The 19,180-nt window shown below is 37.3% G+C and overlaps 1 protein-coding gene across 6 annotated transcripts in view; it reads left to right on the top strand.

Moving 5' to 3' along the window:
* The window catches only part of CDH12 (cadherin 12), a 528,112-nt gene that overhangs the window by 473,360 nt on the left and 35,572 nt on the right, over positions 1-19,180 (top strand). For all 6 annotated transcript variants that reach the window (XM_051799389.1, XM_051799387.1, XM_051799393.1 and 3 more), the window contains 2 exons: positions 3,108-3,295; positions 12,581-12,834. In XM_051799389.1, coding sequence (XP_051655349.1) covers positions 3,108-3,295; positions 12,581-12,834 — 442 coding nt within the window. The remainder of the gene's footprint in view (positions 1-3,107; positions 3,296-12,580; positions 12,835-19,180) is intronic.

Below are 19,180 nucleotides of genomic sequence, written 5' to 3' on the forward strand. Positions count from 1 at the left end.
AGGTTTTCAGGACCTTTGGGAGTAAAAAGCTATTACTCAGGCTGTTTCAATATACCTCTATAGCAAATGGAGATAGTAGTGTATACAGGCAAAATGGACAATAAAAACTGAATAATGCTAAACTGTCACAGCATGTCCACAGCAAGAAGTAATGTCTTCTGGAAACAGAAAAATAAAAATCTGCAAAACTGTCTTTCTGTCTGATTTCATGTATTGATCATTTCAAATGTCCTCTGTAGAGAGACCAAGCCTGCCTGAGTTCAATAAGTGTTTGTACAACGCTCTCAGGCACATGGTGTGATCTTTGGTGAGTCCTACACAGGGCCAGGAGTTTCACTTGATGATCCCAATGGGTGTCTTTCAACTCAGTGTATTTTGTGATCCTACTATTTGGGGAAGGGAAGAGTGGGAAGGAGGTTTTCATGCTATATATTATATTCTCTTGAAGTTTTTCCCTGAGCTGGCAGCACTATACATTATTTGTTTTCATTTATTTTATTCTGAAAGTATGTTGTCACAGTATCTCCATTAGCAGCTTCCGTATGTTGTCAATATTACAGGAGGACAATGGCAGTGTAATTACATACTACATCTTCAGAAATCTGACTCTTGTAGAGTTGAAACCTACTTCAGAGTTTTAAATTAATCTTAATGACCTCATTTTATTGCTACTGAATTTCTGGAAATTATGAAATGCCAAATGCCACTGAAAATAACTGATAAAAACCTAAACAATCTGAAATGAATAATGTAGTCTTTCCTTGATTTCATCTAAGTCCCACACACTTTATAGCCAGTTACAGTATTTTATAGAGAAATGTTTGTTTTAATGAATCTGAGGGCTTTTCAAATTGCTAAGAATAGATCAATTAGATAAAGACGGAAAAATCCATTATCATATGCTCCTGCATTTCACATTCACCAAAACTGTGGCTGTATACAGCAAATGTAAGCAATGATTTTTGTCGCCCAATATAAATGGCTGCAAAAGACATGGTCATCAGGGCTAGAATTATGTTGAGAAAAATATAAGATTCAAGTGTAGGCAAAGGCTTTTTGGGTCTCTTTTCTTCTACCTTTTCTGCATAACTGGTAGAGCAGAGACCCAGTAATACAGGTATTTCTAAGTGACAATAAATAATAGGAATATTTGTGATTGCCTCATGAATACCATGTTAAAATTTTATTCTTTACTGAATGATTTTTATTGAAGTACAACTAAGAGATAACTGAGACTATCTTGTCATGATACTATTTTGCATCACAGTACTCCTTTCCTGCTGTTAAAACAACACTAAGAAGTAGAGTTTCTTTTAGTACATTCCTTCGCCAAAAGAAGGACAAAAGGTTTCTTTAGTATATTCCCTTGGAAAAAAAGTAGTGAAATGATAATTTCACAATCTTTAGCAGCTCAGTTAATGGGTAATACAAAGCTATACATGGCAATGTCCAAATGTGAATGCTGACACAAGCCACCTTTACTTACACGGATTCTCTCTAACACACAAAGCAAATTTTGCCTTCTGGTACACTTTGCATACTGATGGGTAGAGGGAGGAAGCAGACAAAAGAGATTTTTTCAGAGGAAATAAAACAGACAATTATATAGGTACCACAGCACAAACTACTAGCTCACAAAAGAGTAGGTTTGCTCCTAATCCAACAGTGCAAATGTCCTTTTTTTCCTCACCTGGAAATATTGTAAAGCTGAAAAAGCTGACACAGTGTGCATTATAAGGAGATGACAGGCAACAGCGGCTACTGTTTAATTCAGTGGCTGGATGTGAAAGTCATCTATCCTGCTGATACATAATATACAGCTTCTCAGAGCCTCATTTTGTGATGTGTGACTGAACCACTGCCGGGCAGAAATCTCTCAGACATCCCCCTAATATGCCTCCCACTAGTCACAGCTGCGTTTCCAGCTATGCTGTTGAAAAAGAGGTGTAAATTTCCTCCTACGTGTTCACGTGTAGAGGAACTGATCAGGTCAGTGTTGATATTTTCTGAAGGGGTTACTCTGTGAGAGCTGCGGACCATTGACCCAGGAAAACCAAATGATGGGGCTAGGTTTGTTGAGAGCCAGGATGAAGTGAATCAAACATCCTGGGCTCAAAATCAGCTCCAAGAGTTGCTGGTAGCAAAGGGTGCTGCATGAAGAAAGATGAGCTGCCTGCTCACTGTAAATACTGGTCATGGTGGTGTTCACTGGCAGCTGTGCGGAGTATCAACTCCTGTGAGAGGTGCAGCTCAGCAGGGAAGACAGACGCTTTGGGAGCAGTGAAATAAGTCAGGGCACCATGTAATAAACCTGGACTGCTACTGCTGCTGTTGCTAAAGTCAAGGCTGCCTCAAACTGCTTTGGACTTTTTCTTTTATCTCTTTGAACTCTGATGTCTAGCGTTTTTCAGTGTAGCTTTTTCCCTGAATGAAACCATTTTCACCTCACATATTGGCAGCAATGCTTATTTTAAAAGTGCGTAATTTTGGAGGGGAGGGGGAGAGTTTTAAATTTTTTATTACTGCTAGTAGTATATAATCTGAAAATAACAGCATTCAAAGCTAAAAATTAATGTTTAGCTATAAAATTTTAGTAAGAGCACCCTCTGGTGGTTCTAGTATAAACAATACTCATTAAGTCTTCCCCCCAAGGAGTTTAACATATATTTATAATACTGACTTCTAAAGAAATGGGTGGAAACCCTTTTTCCACTGAATTTTTCCTTTCAACTGCTATGAAATCCATAGATATATTTGCTCCAAAAAAAAAATCAGAAGGAGGAAAATGCCTACAAACATGTACTGTCTATAGTTTAACTCAAAATAGTCGTCCACACATACAAATTTAAAGATAGAAATATAAATATATATCTGAAGATATAGATATGCTAAGGTCTTTAAAGTTGCATTGGATAAAATCTAGAAACTAGGGGAAATCAATGGGTAAAACACATGTATATTTTTCTAATCCTTTGTTGTTTTGATCTCCTAATTTTAATTGAATTATTTAAGTCTTTTTATTTTGCCCAGGTTCCATGACTTTAATCAGAAATACTGTGTTAATTATCAAGAAATCCCAAGAATGACTGTCTTCCACTTTATCACAGGTATCTTCCATTTAAAAGTACCTGAGTCCTCTCATGTTGGTTCTGCTATTGGACGGATCAGAGCTGTGGACCCTGATTTTGGGAAAAATGCTGAAATAGAGTACAATATAGTTCCAGGAGATGGAGGAAACTTGTTTGACATCACAACAGATGAGAACACCCAGGAAGGAGTCATTAAACTGAAAAAGGTATGTGGCACCAATGGGTGGATGTGCCTATGGCTCAAATGAGAAACTAGGTAAGAGAATTAAACGATAAGCAACTTTACCTCATCAGTTACACAGAGTAGTTTACCTCTGTATTAGAATGTGTGATTGTGATCATTATCTTAAAAGGCATTGGAGTTTAGTCTTTCATTTCACATAGGTGTGACTTTTCATAAATAATGTTGTGGCAAAGAAGTAATACTTATCTCCGTCTAGAAAGTATAATTTCTCTTTTACGGGAAGTTTTCCACCTAAAATCATATGAAAAATGTTGCAGAGCATGAAATGAAAGAGTTATATTTTATGCTTGAGATAATATACTTCATTATGACTTATAAGCATTTTATTTTGAGAATTTTGAGTTCGTTATTTTAATAATGAGTCCATTGTACAGTAATGTGGTGAACACAATTTTTATTCAGGGTAAAGGAGTCCCAAATTGTTGCAAATTGCTATGTGCTGCTTCCAGTCTCATAATTGTGTCCCAAATAACTGGATATCAGATATTCATGCAGGGCAACACACTGCATCTCAGCTGTTGATGTTGCTTTAGTGTACTAGAATAAGTTCAAGATTACTGAATCTATGAATTTCAAAGATGGAAAAGATGTGTGTCATTCAGAATTTAGTGACTAAAACACTCAGTAGGAGAGATACCAAACGAGGAGTGTCACATTCTAACCAGTGGTTGTTTTCTGAGCCCAGGCATACATATACACCAATGATCAACTTGTTCAGTAGAAAGAAATCTGAACCACAAGCTCATTTTGAAAGGCATAGTTATATTTTATAGACAATTCATGCTTGTAGGTGTAAATTTTGTAAAATGAACACGACTATGAGTTGAGCACTTCACAAGGGTCTGGGAATGAAAGAGTTCTGGACATGTGTATTAAAATAAGCTTTAGGAAAATCGAAGCTTTAGTTCCAATAAAATTTAGAATTTAGGTACTTAAATTTCCCTGGTTCTGACCATGGATCTATATTTGCATTATATTCATTCTAATAATGGAAGTCCTGGATTCAGCCTCTTGACCTGGGAAATAGTAAATTATCCGTGGGTACATTAAAGGACAAGATGATGACTTACTCTTCTGCTGGTTTTAATGACATAAAATGAAAGCCACTATACCCACAGGAAGTAATTTGTCAGAGACAAAACCTCTTTGCCCTCTTCATACCCTCTCTTCTATTCAGACTAAAAGTTTGAGTGCACTGTTTCCTCCTAATGTGAATTTTTAGATTTTGCTTCATTTAAAAAAACATTCTGATCACCTTTTTCCCTTTATGCAAGCAACTCAAAAATAGATCCATTTGGAACTGTCAAACTGAGCAGCTGCATGCCCCTCCATATGCACTGCCAGTCAGAAATGGCAGTGAGTGGGAACCATTGCAAAATGAATATTTGATCATTAAGAGCAGGTTTTTGATAGAATTTAGTTCTCCCTGGATTAGTCCTATGCCTCAGCTATGCTGCTTGGTTTTATACATAATAGAATTTTTCCATACTTATGGTTAAGTATATATGTATTTGATAGTACAGACAAAGTATTCAAATTGGCAATGCAGGCTCCAACAACATGCATATATTATTTTTTTACTGACAAAGAGCATTCACATATGAATTTGCCGGATACAATAATTTTAGGACCATTACAGGTAAAATGCTTGGCCACTTTTGAGACTGCTATATGGGTAATTACATAGTATCTAACTGAACCACTAACTTGAAAAAAATAAAATTAACACAACCAGTTCTGTATCCAGATACTGTAGAGACAGTCGTATTTTACTGCATATATTTAGTCTTTTCAGTAACAAGATATAGTATAATCTGAAAATTTAGGGTACTTTTACAACAGCAGAACGTCAGTTGATGTTGCCTAACGTAATCTAATCTATCATTAGATCTCTGTCACTGAACAGGAGGGAAAAAAGTACAATCCTAATCCCTTCTTAATCATCATCATAGTGAACCTAGGGACAGTTACAAAATGTGAAGATCAGGAAATACCAGCTTTGTTCTATGCAGGAGTAAGGAAGGTAAACATAACACACAGGTCCTCCAGCAAGGAATGCCTTTATACTGACTCTACACATTGCCTTTCACAAAACTTTTCTCAGGGAAAAGATCCCTTTCACTAAACTTTAAATGATCCAAGTGTTTACAATATTTTGGAATCGTCCACTTAAGTTCCTTGTTGGATCCCAGGCTAAACAAGAGCAATCTAGATTCTCAAACATATTCTTCACTCAGTTGTCTTTTTGTATTCTCTTCACTTGTAGTAATGTAAATGTGTTTTCATGGGTTGCAGTTTTCAGATTTTCAGAAGTACTGGACATTCACAATTTTGTAGACCACTATTAAAATGCATGCTACCTGTACTGTACAGGCCTGCAACAGCACTATTCATTTGCCTGCAGAGAAACAATTTTACATTGCATAATGCTCAGAACACTGATTTGACCTGTGGGATTATGCAAATACTTAAGTTAGGTATTCATATAAGTCCTCATTTAAATAAAATGAAAACTGGTGAATGAGTGTGACCAACACAGTCAATTATTAATTCAAATATGAGTTATCAATAATAAACAGACAAAACTACTAATAAAAAATGCTTTAAAAACTGGTTTGTACTTTATTCTGTGTCGTAGCATATTCTGACATTGTAAATACTGCAGTTATTCAGTGCTGAGCCATTTCCAAACCATTTATAAAGTTTGATTTTATTTTCCCTGAAAAATTTTTTGCAACCAGAAAATGTCAGTTACTGCATAGACGCTTTTTTGTTTTTTGTTATGCAAAGAAATGGAGAGATTTCTATATCAAAATTGAGAAAAATGAAACCTTTCTGGACTACATTTATTTTTGGTGGAAAATATATTTGATGATAAAAAAATTGCACAGGTTAAACTGTTCTTTTCAGCACGCTAAATGTGTTGGCAGAGGCAAAAGGCCATTCTCTGCTTCTAGGATGCTAAATGGGCACAAAAGCTACAGCTGGACAAGTTGCAGATCTTAAATCATCTGTTTTGGTTGCTCATTTATTTTTATGGTATGATTTAATATAAGTTTCGCTACTACTACTGTTGTGTTAATTACATACATCAGGAATGAAATAGTTTTTCTTATATTCTGCTACATAAATGATCCAAATGCCATTTAGCTCCACTGTGTGGTTAGTACTATAATAGTTTCCTCTCTAAAATGAAAAAATAAAGGAAAATAGCATCCCTAAAAAGAGGAGTAAATGCTTGGCTTTAGGATAGTGCTGTATACAGTTCTCTTTAAGAGTAAGAAATATTAATATATTAGGAACAGAATTATAATTTCATACCTTGTGTAGTGCAGTTTAATACAATGTTTATTACATTCGATATTTATGTAATATCTGCCATCCTATCTGAATGCTTCAGCAAACTACGGTGAGTGTAAGCTACCAGAAGCAAGGTGAGAGAAGAGATCATCTCCATCATCTTCATAACAGAGTATAGTGGCCTCAGTTGCGTTCAGTCCTAGGCAAGTTCCAGATTTTGAAATTTTTAATCACAGGCAAAACAGTAAAGGGAAATAGGAGGGTCCAAACTTCACTGAACAGTTGGCACTATATTTATGAAACTAAGGATGAGTTTATACAATAGGTCTATCGTGCACAGAAGCTTTTGAATTAGCTCAGCATGAACTAATCAAGAAACTGAGTAGGGTTCAAGCACTGAACTTGCTCTACTTCAAGACATCACTTTACTAATTTGTGCAGTGTGTCATTAAAACACAGTAAAAAAAATATATATATATTTTTAGGCTTCACCTGGTACAACACTGCTCCACTATACTGCATGAACTTCTCCACATGGCTCAGTGGAAGCTCAGGGAACATCTGCATCTTACTTTTTTGTACCTTGTGCATCACTGCTAACTGAACAGGTGAAAAAGCTGTAGCCATGAAATCACAGCATGTCATAGTACTTCATGATGAGAAAGAGTAGCTTTAGTGATGATAAATCACAGAAACTGTGGGGAAGATGAACAGAACCAGTAGCTGCAGGGAAGTATCTGGAGTGTGTACTTCCTTGTACCTTCAGAAGCAACTTTTTAAGAAGCTTTTAATTGCAGTCAGCATTGGCTGCTGGCTAAACTGAGTTGTCTTGCTCATGGGACAGTGCATGTATGTAGCACTGGGGCATTGCTATAATGTAAGAGTAGTCTGATAGCACCTGTACAATACAACAGTGAGCATAAGGCAGACTCCCGGTGTCCTTCAGTGAGAACTGCATTAGAGCTACTACTTGCTTTACTACCAAAACTGTACTGATTGCTCATCCCTCACCACCTCTTCTTTAGCCAGAGACAGGGAATTCCCTCCACAGCTGTGCGCATAGGCACTGTCTGCCTGTAATCATAACTTATAAGTTTGTGTGAGTGGGAATTGTAGTTTTGCATTTTGAGGAGGAAGAGCAGGCAATAGTAAGTCCTTCAGTACAGGCAGAAAATGGTGAGCTGTGTGCAGACGCAACCACAAAGAGCACGGCACTCAAAGGAGAATGTCAGGAGGAGCGCGGAAGAGGAGATCTTCAGTCTCTGTAGACTGCAGATAGAGTTGTTGGGTTTGTATTTTCCTAGAGCAGGGAAAGGCACCTTTGGAAACAGGCGAGGTGCTTGAAAGCAGCAAACAAAACCCCTGACACTGGTCAGCCCTTCCCCTTCTCCAGATACAGAGCACATGTATTTTGCTCACTTCCAATCAAATCTTGAAATACTCACTTCAGATTTGATCTTTGTGAATCAGAACAAACTGATGGGATAGTTCTTTTCCCACCCTTGTCATGCTTGTCATCAGAATTCATTATATCTTTCACAACTTTTTTTCTTTCTTTTTTCTTTCAGTTCTTTAATTCTCTCTCTCTTTCTATCTATCATCTATCTATCTATCTATCTATCTATCTATCTATCTATCTATCTATCTATCCAATAAACAATTTCAGATACAGATGCATCTATATAGCAGTATTTCTTAACTTCTGCCCTAAATGTGGAAATCAGCAACATTTAAAAATGTTTGTTTCTAACACAGAGCTAATTTTATGCTCTCCTAGTCATACCAAATAAGTCCATTTGTGGTACTTCTAGAGTTGCAAGGTAAGGTGATTTGTCATTACGTGTTATTTGATTTGTGGATTTGTAGAATGCCTTTGCTGTGCACAGATGTGTATATGCTGATAGTGCTTTACTAGGCAATTTTAAGAGCAGCTTGTAACTGCAACATAGGAAAAGGTAAATGACAACAGGTTTGGGGGGTCAAAGACATCTATTTTGTCACTGGTACTTAAAATATCAATTAGAAATACTCATCCGATTATTGAATAGTTCACTGTTAATAAGACTGGCTTAATATTAGCATGAATTCTCTTTACTGTGGAAAAAAAACTTTTACAAAATAAAAGCTTTATTCAAAATTACCTTTTTACATGTAATTATATTATTATTATATTATTATATTATACAATATATTATATATTATATTATATACAATATAATATATATGTTATGTTATGTTATATTATATATAAAATTATTCCATAGAGGGAGTAAACATTTCAATAGGTTAATTTATAAAAACAATCTATGAAGTCATTCAATTAAAATCTCATTAATTCAAAGACATTTTAACAACCTTACAGGTTTGGGTTTTTTGGTAAGATTCAATCATTCTCCTATGTTTTTACCCATACCAGAATTCCACATTTTAAATGCAAATGGTACTGAACCCTCTCAGACATTTATTATGTAACAGCAAAGCACATGTTTGTTTTTTCCGGGGTTTTGGTTGTTTGTTCGTTTTCTTTAATGCAGCCAAAATATTGTGTGAACAATATTTTCACTCATTTCCTTGACAGATTTTAGTGGTATCTACTGAAAAAATAAATATAATAAACTGCTTTTTTAACATCTTTAAAAACAAAAATCTGAACAGTTTTGCCCGAGAGCCAGGAAGAAATTCGGTTCTTCTATTTTCAGGCAGACTCTGGACATATTAGACAAATGTTAAAATTTGAGACTGTCAATGCTATCTCTAAGGTTCAACTGTTCGAATTTGGGAAGACCAGAACTGATCAATAAATTGCAGCAGGGACTCCTCATAAACACAAGATATTAAAACCATATTCTTTTGTTGCATGATATCACAGAATCACAGAATTAACTAGGCTGGAAAAGACCTCTGAGATCATCCAGTCCAACCTTTGACCCAACACCACCTTGTCTACTAGACCATGGCACTAAGTGCCACATCCAGTATCTTCCTAAATACCTCCAGGGATGGTGACTCCATTACCTCCCTGGGCTGCCCATTCCAATGTTTGATCACTTTCTCTGTAAAGAATTTCTTCCTAATATCCAACCTAAACCTCCCCATGCAGAGCTTAAGACCATGCCCTCTTGTCTTACTGATAGTTGCCTGGGAGAAGAGACCGATGCCCACCTGGCTACAACCTCCTTTCGGGTAGTTGTAGAGAGTGATGAGGTCTCCCCTGAGCCTCCTCTTTTCCAGGTTAAACAACCCCAGCTCCCTCAACCTCTCCTTATAGGACTTGTGCTTGAGTCCCTTCACCAGCCTCATTGCCCTTCTTTGGACACTTTCCAGCACCTGAGTGTCCTTCCTTAACTGAGGGGCCCAGAACTGGACACAGTACTCCAGGTGTGGCATCACCACTGCCGAGTACAGGGGAAGAATCACTTCCCTGGTCCTGTTGGCCACACTGTTCCTGATCCAGGCCAGGATACCATTGGCCTTGTTGGCCACCTGGGCACACTGCTGGCTCATGTTCAGCTTCCTGTCAATCAGCACACCCAGGTCCCTTTCTGCCTGGTTGCTCTCCAGCCACTCTGTCCCCAGCTTGTAGCGCTGCAGGGGATTGTTGTGACCAAAGTGCAGGACCCAGCACTTGGTCCGGTTAAACATCACGTCATTGGATTCCACCCATCTCTCCAGCTTGCCCAGGTCCTTCTGCAGAGCCCTTCTACCCTCCAGTAGATTGACACTCCCCTCCAACTTGGTATCATCTGCAAATTTGCTAATGGTACACTCGGTGTTGTACAAAATCTTTTTCTTTTTGAAATTAAGTCCTAGATTTGCTACTTGCAATATTTCTTATCTCTCCACGCATTTCAGTTGCAGTTGAGGCTCACTTACGCTAAAGGCTAAATTCTGCTATTTTGTGGGAATCTGTCACTGATTTCTTCTTCTGATGATGGCTCATCATTTTCAACCTGTCTCTTCATATTTTGACTGCCATCTGTGCTTTGCATTGGCTACATATTGCTTAACCTCTAACTATATTTATCATCAGACTTATAGAAGGATAGAAAGAGAGGATGAGTAGCTCTGAGGTTACAGTGGGAAAACATTATCGTTTCTTGGGATCACACTGTCTTTTCAAAACTATACCTTAGTGTTGCCCCATAATGCTGGTGAGTAGAGAAGCAATGTAACCACTTTATTCGCTTCCTGGGTACCTGTGAAGTGAAATATGCTGGTCTGAGCATACCAATAGACAGAATTCCTTGAAATCTTACTGCTTTCTGTTCCCCTTACATCATGAAAAGTTGCAACTAGGCACTAGCCATGCACCATGATTTGGTATTCCTGACTTGAAGAGTAATTTGTTGAAAGACAACCTGCAAGGACTGCATGAATTATGGCTCTTTCCATTAATACATCTCTCTGCAAATATACTGATGCATTACAGGAGCCAGTCTGAACAGTTTTAACACAATTTTGGGGATATGAAAGACACATACAAGGCATTACATGGTATTACTACCTACATGAGAGCTTAGATTTCTTGCTTTCCCTGTCTTCATCATTTATCTCTAGGTTAACTCCTCATACTTGGACTTTTTCCTCTCCAGATTAGTTCTTTAAACTAATACAGATTTCTCTTCTTATTATATTTTTTGAAAATATGTGAACAATTTATATAAATATCTGGAGAAGAGTTGGGGGAGTTTTTGGGGAAGTTTTCTAGTGTTCAGCTAATGCAAGTCAAGGTAACTCAATTCATTTTAATGGAGATACTTCAATTTACACTAGTCAGTCATCTGGCCAATTATGTCCTTTTGTGACAAGGACAGAAAATGGCAGAATTTCAATCTATCCTGGCTGTGACAAATGACTGGAAACACTGGGTAAAAAAATAACAGGCATTGAAATATTTTTTTTCATACACATGAACGTGCTCTCTTTTCCAAAAAGCGTATTCTTTCCTGTTAGAAAATTTCCAACTTAACAATTATAGGCAGAAACCACTAGGTGCCAGTGTTACCCAGACATCAGGAAAAGGCTTTGTCCGAAACATTAAAAACAACAAGAAAGCCAATTCAGCTAAATAAACCCTTTAAATGAAAATAAAGTTTCTGCATCTTTTCAAGTAAATAAGACTGCATTAAGGGTTTTGAGATGATTACTTTTCTAAAACTAAAGGCACTAAATTGATATGCATTGACAGAAATCTACATCAAAACAACCTGATTGCAGGGTACATTTCCATCAAAAACTCAGATAAGTACACAAAAGCTGTCATGTCATCTTCAAGACCTCATGATTACACCTACAGTATCATAAGGCAGAGTCAAAGTCCGCATTTTGCAAAGTACATGCAGCTCAAACATATGGTGTGAATAGCAGTTCACTGTTAAGATATTTTACAGGAAAAACTTTGTTCAGATCAAATTAGAATCCACATTCCAAACCATACTTTAAGTTTGGTTTGACCCATTGTTATATATCAGAGTTTTCATTTGAGCTCATCTCCATCATTGTCATGGTCTTCTGAAAGCTTTTCCTGCTTAAAAAAATAGAAGTGTTCTATTTAAGGAGCTGGATCAGCTAGAGACAGCTGATTGCCTGTGCATAGGACTTGTAAATGCAAATCTCTGACTAACCTGCATTCAGCTCATTTGCAAGAAATGAATCTCACTCATTTAACTTCAGACATCTACAGCGTAACTGTTTACATCCATGCCAGTCATCCTGATTTTTTTAGTGTGCAGAAGCAGTCATTTCCTGGCTATGATTCACCTGGAGTATTTCAGAAACCACCTTATCGTGAGATGAACTGCAAAACAAACTTAGATGATTGGTTAGCTCAGGAGAGGAATTTTACACTAAAAGTGTCTTCATTTTTGTCATACTAATACAACAAAAGTAATTTTGCAGTGTTTAATTCTTAGTCAAATCTCATGTTTTGCTTTTGTTCTTCCTGCAGCCATTAGACTTCGAAACGAAAAAGGCATACACCTTTAAAGTCGAGGCCTCCAATCTCCATCTTGACCATCGATTTCACTCAGTGGGTCCATTCAAAGATACTGCCACTGTGAAGATAAATGTGTTGGACATGGATGAACCTCCAGTGTTCAGCAAACCTGTCTACACGATGGAGGTCTATGAGGACACACCTGTGGGGACCATCATAGGTGCAGTGACAGCACAAGACCTTGATGCTGGTAGCAGCTCAGTTAGGTAAGAAAGCTTTTCCTCCTTCAATAACTTTCTGACAACCCAAAGTGCTACTGACAGTGAGATGCGGTGGTAAAGAGCTTAGTAAGAAGATATGAAATATACCAAGTCTGTCACTGTAGCAGATAACTGATGCTCTAAAATATATTGGAAAGACATGCTCATTTGGGTGAATTATCTGGAAATATACATTAAGTACTGACAACTTCTTATCATACTGATCATCGAAGTTACCATACACTGACATGATTTCAGAGATAGTGTGTTCAGACTAAGAAAGGAAAAGCAGAGTGTCTATGTGTCATGACCCACCTGTAGGAGTGTGATGTTCATTATAAGTTGTCATCAGGCTCACACTGGGCACATGTTAGGAAACTCATGGTTTTTTGTATAGTCAACTTAACTCTGGCGACCAGCCCACTGTTTTAGACTCACAGAGTGTTGGCTAACAAGCACTTAAATTCTTACAATACATTTCCACAAGAGTGGGGGCTAACAAGCCCTTAATTTTGTGCAGTACACTTCAGTAAGTTCTCAACTCCCACAACAAAAGGTTTCTGCCTCAAAAGGTGCTGGCTCACAAGCCACAACACACCTCCACAATCTCCCTGTTCCCACAACAAAGTTCAGAATGGAGTATGGAGTAGAATATTATAGCCGTGCTTTGCCCTGGCAAAGCAATGGAAGAAAACAAGACAGAAAAGGGTGAGAGAACAAAGAATATGACTAGTCATTATATCCCACATTGGTTGCGTATGTTGATCCAGAGCCCAGGTCAAAAATGAGAGACAAAGAGACAAAGAGGAAAAAGAGAGCGAGGGGACCCAATCCATGTCCTTTTATGGTTAACCTGATGCATGCCTCTCATGTAAAGATTTTTCAGCTGTTTTGTTTGCGCGTGTGCAGGCAGCCCTTCTCCAGGAAGTGAGTTGGGGCAGGACTAAGCACAAGTCTCAAAGTAGAGCAGGAAGATGGTTCAGCACAGAGTTGCCCCACCTCTGCAGGACCCTTTCCTCCGATCACACCTTTCCTGTAGCAATGCTCAAAGAGTTTGAGACAAAACACACTTAGGTCTGGGTCCTCCACAAAAGTGTCTCTGAAGTACAGTAGTGGAAAAGGAGGCCGTATGTGCTATACGTGTGTGCTAAAAGGAGACCTCAGTGGGTGACAGTAAGCACTGCCCCTTTCACAAGAACCACTTACTCTCTACATCTGGCAAAGAACAAATACTCTGATAAATAATTGTCATATATGTCTTGGCTGAGGCTGTGGGGATGTAATTGCTTACCAACATGGCTGTGTTCAGCATAAGTAAACCCTGCCTGGAAAACCTCTCATTTACTGGTATAACTTATTTTTGTGAAATAAAAGGGTGAGGGGAGCTGTTATACAAATGTAATATATTGATTTTGCTGACCTATTTGCAGACACATTAGAAAGATTAAAGTGAACCAGAGTCACGTACCAATAAGGAAGCTCCTGTGTAAGATGTAGGCAGTCATTACACATACTTCCAGTACCAATTCATGCTGGGCCTACCTGACTTCAGGAAACACTTTTATCCCTAGATAGTCATGAGGTATATTGCAGACATAATGCATGCCATCAATCTTTAAATATTAATATTTATCAAATGCGACTATGATAGAACAGGAAAATGCCACTAGTGTCTACCAGGTGCCTACATATTCATGTATATTTAATTACAAATTGAATTTGGACTTTTTTAATCCATGTTTATTAATTATGTGTATTTTGGCTCACCACTTATGTTCTCAAAATATAAAATAAACATGCTAGTTGTAATCATATGTAAAAAGTTAACATATAACACTGACTGTTTAACTCCTGCTTTGTCAATTCACTGTGAATTTTTCCTTAAAACTGTTATTAATTTTGTTTGTTTCACTTTTTTTTTATAATAGCATCTTCTATTTTTTTAATATAGAAACTTATTTGTTCATGAATCTGTGACACATTGCTTCCCTGAAAAAGGATCAAAACCTTCACTAACAAAGACTGAAGTGGAAACCTTTTTCCCTGGTGGTAGCCTATGAAAATAGCCCCAGTGAAGTCAATATTCTGTTGAAAACCATACTGTCTTGCAACAAGATAGCAAGCCTTTAATCATTTAGTTGAGCAGTTTTTCATATGACAGCAGAATCATTTGGATGTATAACCACTCCTCAGTGAGGAGTGTTTTTATTTCAAAAACCCTCCTAGGAGTCTCAAGTGCTTTTTACTGATTCTACATATCCAACTACACAAGAAAAATAATAGTCTCACGATGATTTATCCATATACTGTGCTCCCTGGAATATTAAGGGATCCATTTTAAAGTGTCCATGTCTACCTTTTTTTAATCCTGAAATCTCTACTTCAGTGTGCAAATGTTCGTCTACAGTTAAAAGATCAGGAATATTATAAAATACCTCTACATTTTTTGGCTCAGTGCTCTACTTGCTGATGCCTTACACTGAGAAACTACAGAAGTGCTCCCAGGGTCACCTTTATGAACCAATTAGGCTGGTTCATGCCCACAGAAAAACATGAACTAAGTCCCAGTATTACCAGTTTCTCAGACAAATGGGTTCCTACCCAGAAGTAAGCCATATATTGAATTTGGTGGACTTTGTAGGGAGAGATGTTGCTTTAAGGAGAGGAATGTGTTCCAGTAAGCTAGTTGACATGCTGAGAAGATTAAATTGGAAACCTCTACATGCAGCTCTCTTCTGACCTTGTAAGACCTCTTATTTCTATGAATTTTCATGTTTCAATCCTGAAGTCTTCCTTGGTTTTTTTGATTCATATATTCATAACCATATGATCATAATAATTCACATGATCATAATGATTCGTAATAATATATGTGATTCTCTGTATGCAGCTTGATCTACAGCTCTTTGAAATTAATGATAAGATTCTTATTAACTTACTGGAACTCTGACAGTGCTCTGTGTTCTGGGAAACCCTACTTGTATCTAAACATGGACTAGTCCAAACAGAACAAGAAATTATATGCAATTGTTAGTTACTGATGTATTAGTATTCAATATTCTATAAGTTTTATATCCTCTAAATGAAAAAAAAGGAAAAAAGTACATGACCATAGGTTAGAAGAATGCAAATTAATTTGAAAGAATTGCATGTGATTGCAAGTTCTTAATGTACCTTAACCAATTACACTTTGTCAGCTGTTTAAAATATAGATCATCTCATAGATGTAAAGAATAGCTCCATCGGTTTCATCCTATTTCAAAGGAGTCCAAGCAACTTCTGAGTAAATATTCTCTCTAAACAAATGTGGAAAAGCAGGTCATGTTCTTTGAAGCCACAGTCCATACAAATTACTGTGATAAAATCTGTACTGTATGCAACAGAATGCAAAATTCCAGAGAACGAGAGAGTTTAGAACAGTTCACATGAAAGGAAATGATGCTAGTTCCAGTAACTAAATCCATGTTAATCAGAAATAAACTTTAGGTCTGTTATGCTAGATGCATCAGGAAGGGGGAGGTAACAGCTAAGAATGAAGACTAGATTCAGTTGTAAGAAAAAGAAAAATATTTTACTGAAAGACATTGAAAATGGCAAGGGTTATATTATTTTTTCTCTTTTCTCCTGTTACTGGTATCAAGTTTTTGGACAAGTCAGGAATTTTAAAAGGCTTGTTTTGTAGGATGATATTTGCTAGAGATGTTGAAGTGAAAGGGCACAAAGCGCACATTCAGTAATGAACAGGAAATTAAACACAAGGAGAAAAGGGGTCACAGGTATTCAACACCTGCAAGGGTGACTGGCTTTGAAGCTTTTTTGGAACATTACCCCAGTGCACCTAATTTTCAGACTGTGTTAAATCTGGAGTTTGTATGTCTCGGAAGATCTATTCCCATTTTATCCATAGTGCTTCAAGAAATGTTCAGCATACAAGTTAAGGTGAAGCTCTACGTACTTTGTGGCCATTAAAAATCCCAAAACACTTGTAAAAAAAGCACTGATCTCATATTCTTCTCAGACTTCCCTAGTTAAAACAGTTCAAAGATGTCTATGAGGAAAAAAAAGCAGCTGTCTTGTAGTGTGTTATAATGTATGCAATTTGTAAATATGCAAGTTTTTAGCAAAGATCCTTGTACTTCTGGTAGAAGGGGTTTTAAGACTTCCTAAAAATCACTGTTATATGTGTCCATACAGCATGAATGCTATAGACAGAGTTGTCAAAATAACAAGAAATTGTAAATGGGGACCAACACTGAGTTACTCGCAGTACTTCCTAGAATAGTGAGCTCTGCCTAATAGTGTGTGAGAAGTTCAACTTTGCTCTGAAACCTCTGAAGCTGTCAGATATCTATGGAAATGATCTTTGGGCACAAAATATGAAAGAATTATTGTTCCTGATGTGAATCCCATATATGACTCCAATTACAATGAGTTCCATGTTCTGTGCCACAACACTACCCTTCAGATCTCTGCTTGACTCGGGAGTTTTGCCTTATGAACCGAAAGAACCAATCAAAGCAGGAAAGCTGTGGGGACTATGCATTTTCTTAACCAAGTCCAGGGTCATGAAACAGCGATATAAAAGGCCATATGCACTAGTCAATCCTGCCCTCAGTATCTTGGGGATAAGACTCTATTCCCAGCATGTGCATCCACAGGAAAAGCCTTATTTATTTTCTAAACTAGTTCACAACCTTATCTTAATGTACAAGCACAAAAAAGATGAATTACAGTTAAATATGTAAGAGTTTGAACTTTCAATCCCATAATTATTCTGACATTTTTTGTGCATATACTTTTTCAATTTGCTTTTTCTTCAAAAAAAGAAAAATTCTATCCTGTGGCATCACAATCTATTTTATAGTTGTATACATACATAGAAAGTCTGGGACATCTAGTTCCAGCACCTCTTCATTTAATAACAGATTAAGTGATAGCTATTTTTCTGTCTATGGTATTATGCTGAAGGAGAACAAGGTGCTTTGCCAGTTGGTTTCATGTAGATAAAAGATGGTGGAACTCAGGAATTTTGGTTCTTTTTTAGCTGTTCTGATGACTTTTACACACTTCTTGTTCTGTTACGTGCTCTCAGTTTCTGTTGCAATATTAGCTATACTCCATCCCTTGCCTTTTATGAAGTACCTGTAACCTCCACTGCTTTTAAGACCTCTTTTCCAAATTCTGATTTATCCAGGTTGTCCAGTTCAAATCCCTGCACCAGTACCTCTCAGTTTCAGCTGCAGATGCCTTGCTATACTTTTCAGTCCTTCCACCAGCCCACTGTTTTCTTGTATCTCCTATGCTCTGTCAAATAGCAGTCTCCTATTCCATAGTCTTTCTTTCTCTCACAGCCGGTTTCTGTATTTTTCCTCCTGAACCATCTTCCATCATATTCATTGGTGTTCTGCTCTACTTTCTTCCTTTCTTCTGTGGAGGAAAGACATATCTTGTGATCTCAGTGGCTTGCTGTATTTTTTGTCTTTGTCTCAATTACTTTATCTTCTTTCTAGAACTGTAGAAACTAGGTTTGTATCCAAAACTTTCTCTGAATCCGAAGGTGTATATTTGGCAGACACATCTGCTCTTTCCTCACCATCTTCTCTACTTTCAGTTCTCATTTGGCTTTGTAAACACTAAGCTACCGTATACACAACAGCATCCCTATCTACCCACCTTACAGCAAAGCTGAAATTTATATAGGGCAGTGAACTCCTACTTCCTCTTCCTGTTCTCCTCACTTTCTGATTCTTCCTCTGTTCTCTGTTTTCTGGCTCTTAGACTTTGTCTTCATGATCTCAGGCAGTTGCATCCTCCACTCCACTGTCCTCTTCTTGTAAGTTCTTCCCCATGTTATCCCATGAACTGCTCTGCCATTCTCTGGGTTTGAATGAGCTGTCTTTCCTTCTCAGCAACTGGGTGTTTTTAAGGGGCTGAACAGAAAGGTCACTTCTCTTTAAACACAAGGAAGAAAAAACTTTCTCTTCTGTATATAAATTGTCCTTTAAAAGGAGCTTTTTTCTAGCAGAGTCACAGCACAGTCAGTCTCTGCTTTATCTTTACCATGAAACAAGATGTGAATAACAAATTATTATGGTAATCCTCTTCACGGTAATTTAAATTAATACATCTTATTTCACATTTGCAATGGGTTAGATGCATGCAAGCAGGCAACTACCACAACTCAGCTGGCAAGTAGCTCAATTGTATCAATTCAAGATCTTTGGTACCTCGATTCCAGGGATCAGCTTGGAGCTACTACAAGGAGCCACTACAAAACGAGTGTGGATTTGTTTTAACCTTAGTCTTAAATGTATATACTTAAGGCTGAAGAGATCATACATGATTCTTCACT

Source organism: Manacus candei, unplaced genomic scaffold (assembly GCF_025592945.1).
Source record: "Manacus candei isolate 608988 ecotype Guabito, Panama unplaced genomic scaffold, ASM2559294v1 h1tg000049l, whole genome shotgun sequence".
Lineage (NCBI taxonomy): Eukaryota > Metazoa > Chordata > Aves > Passeriformes > Pipridae > Manacus > Manacus candei.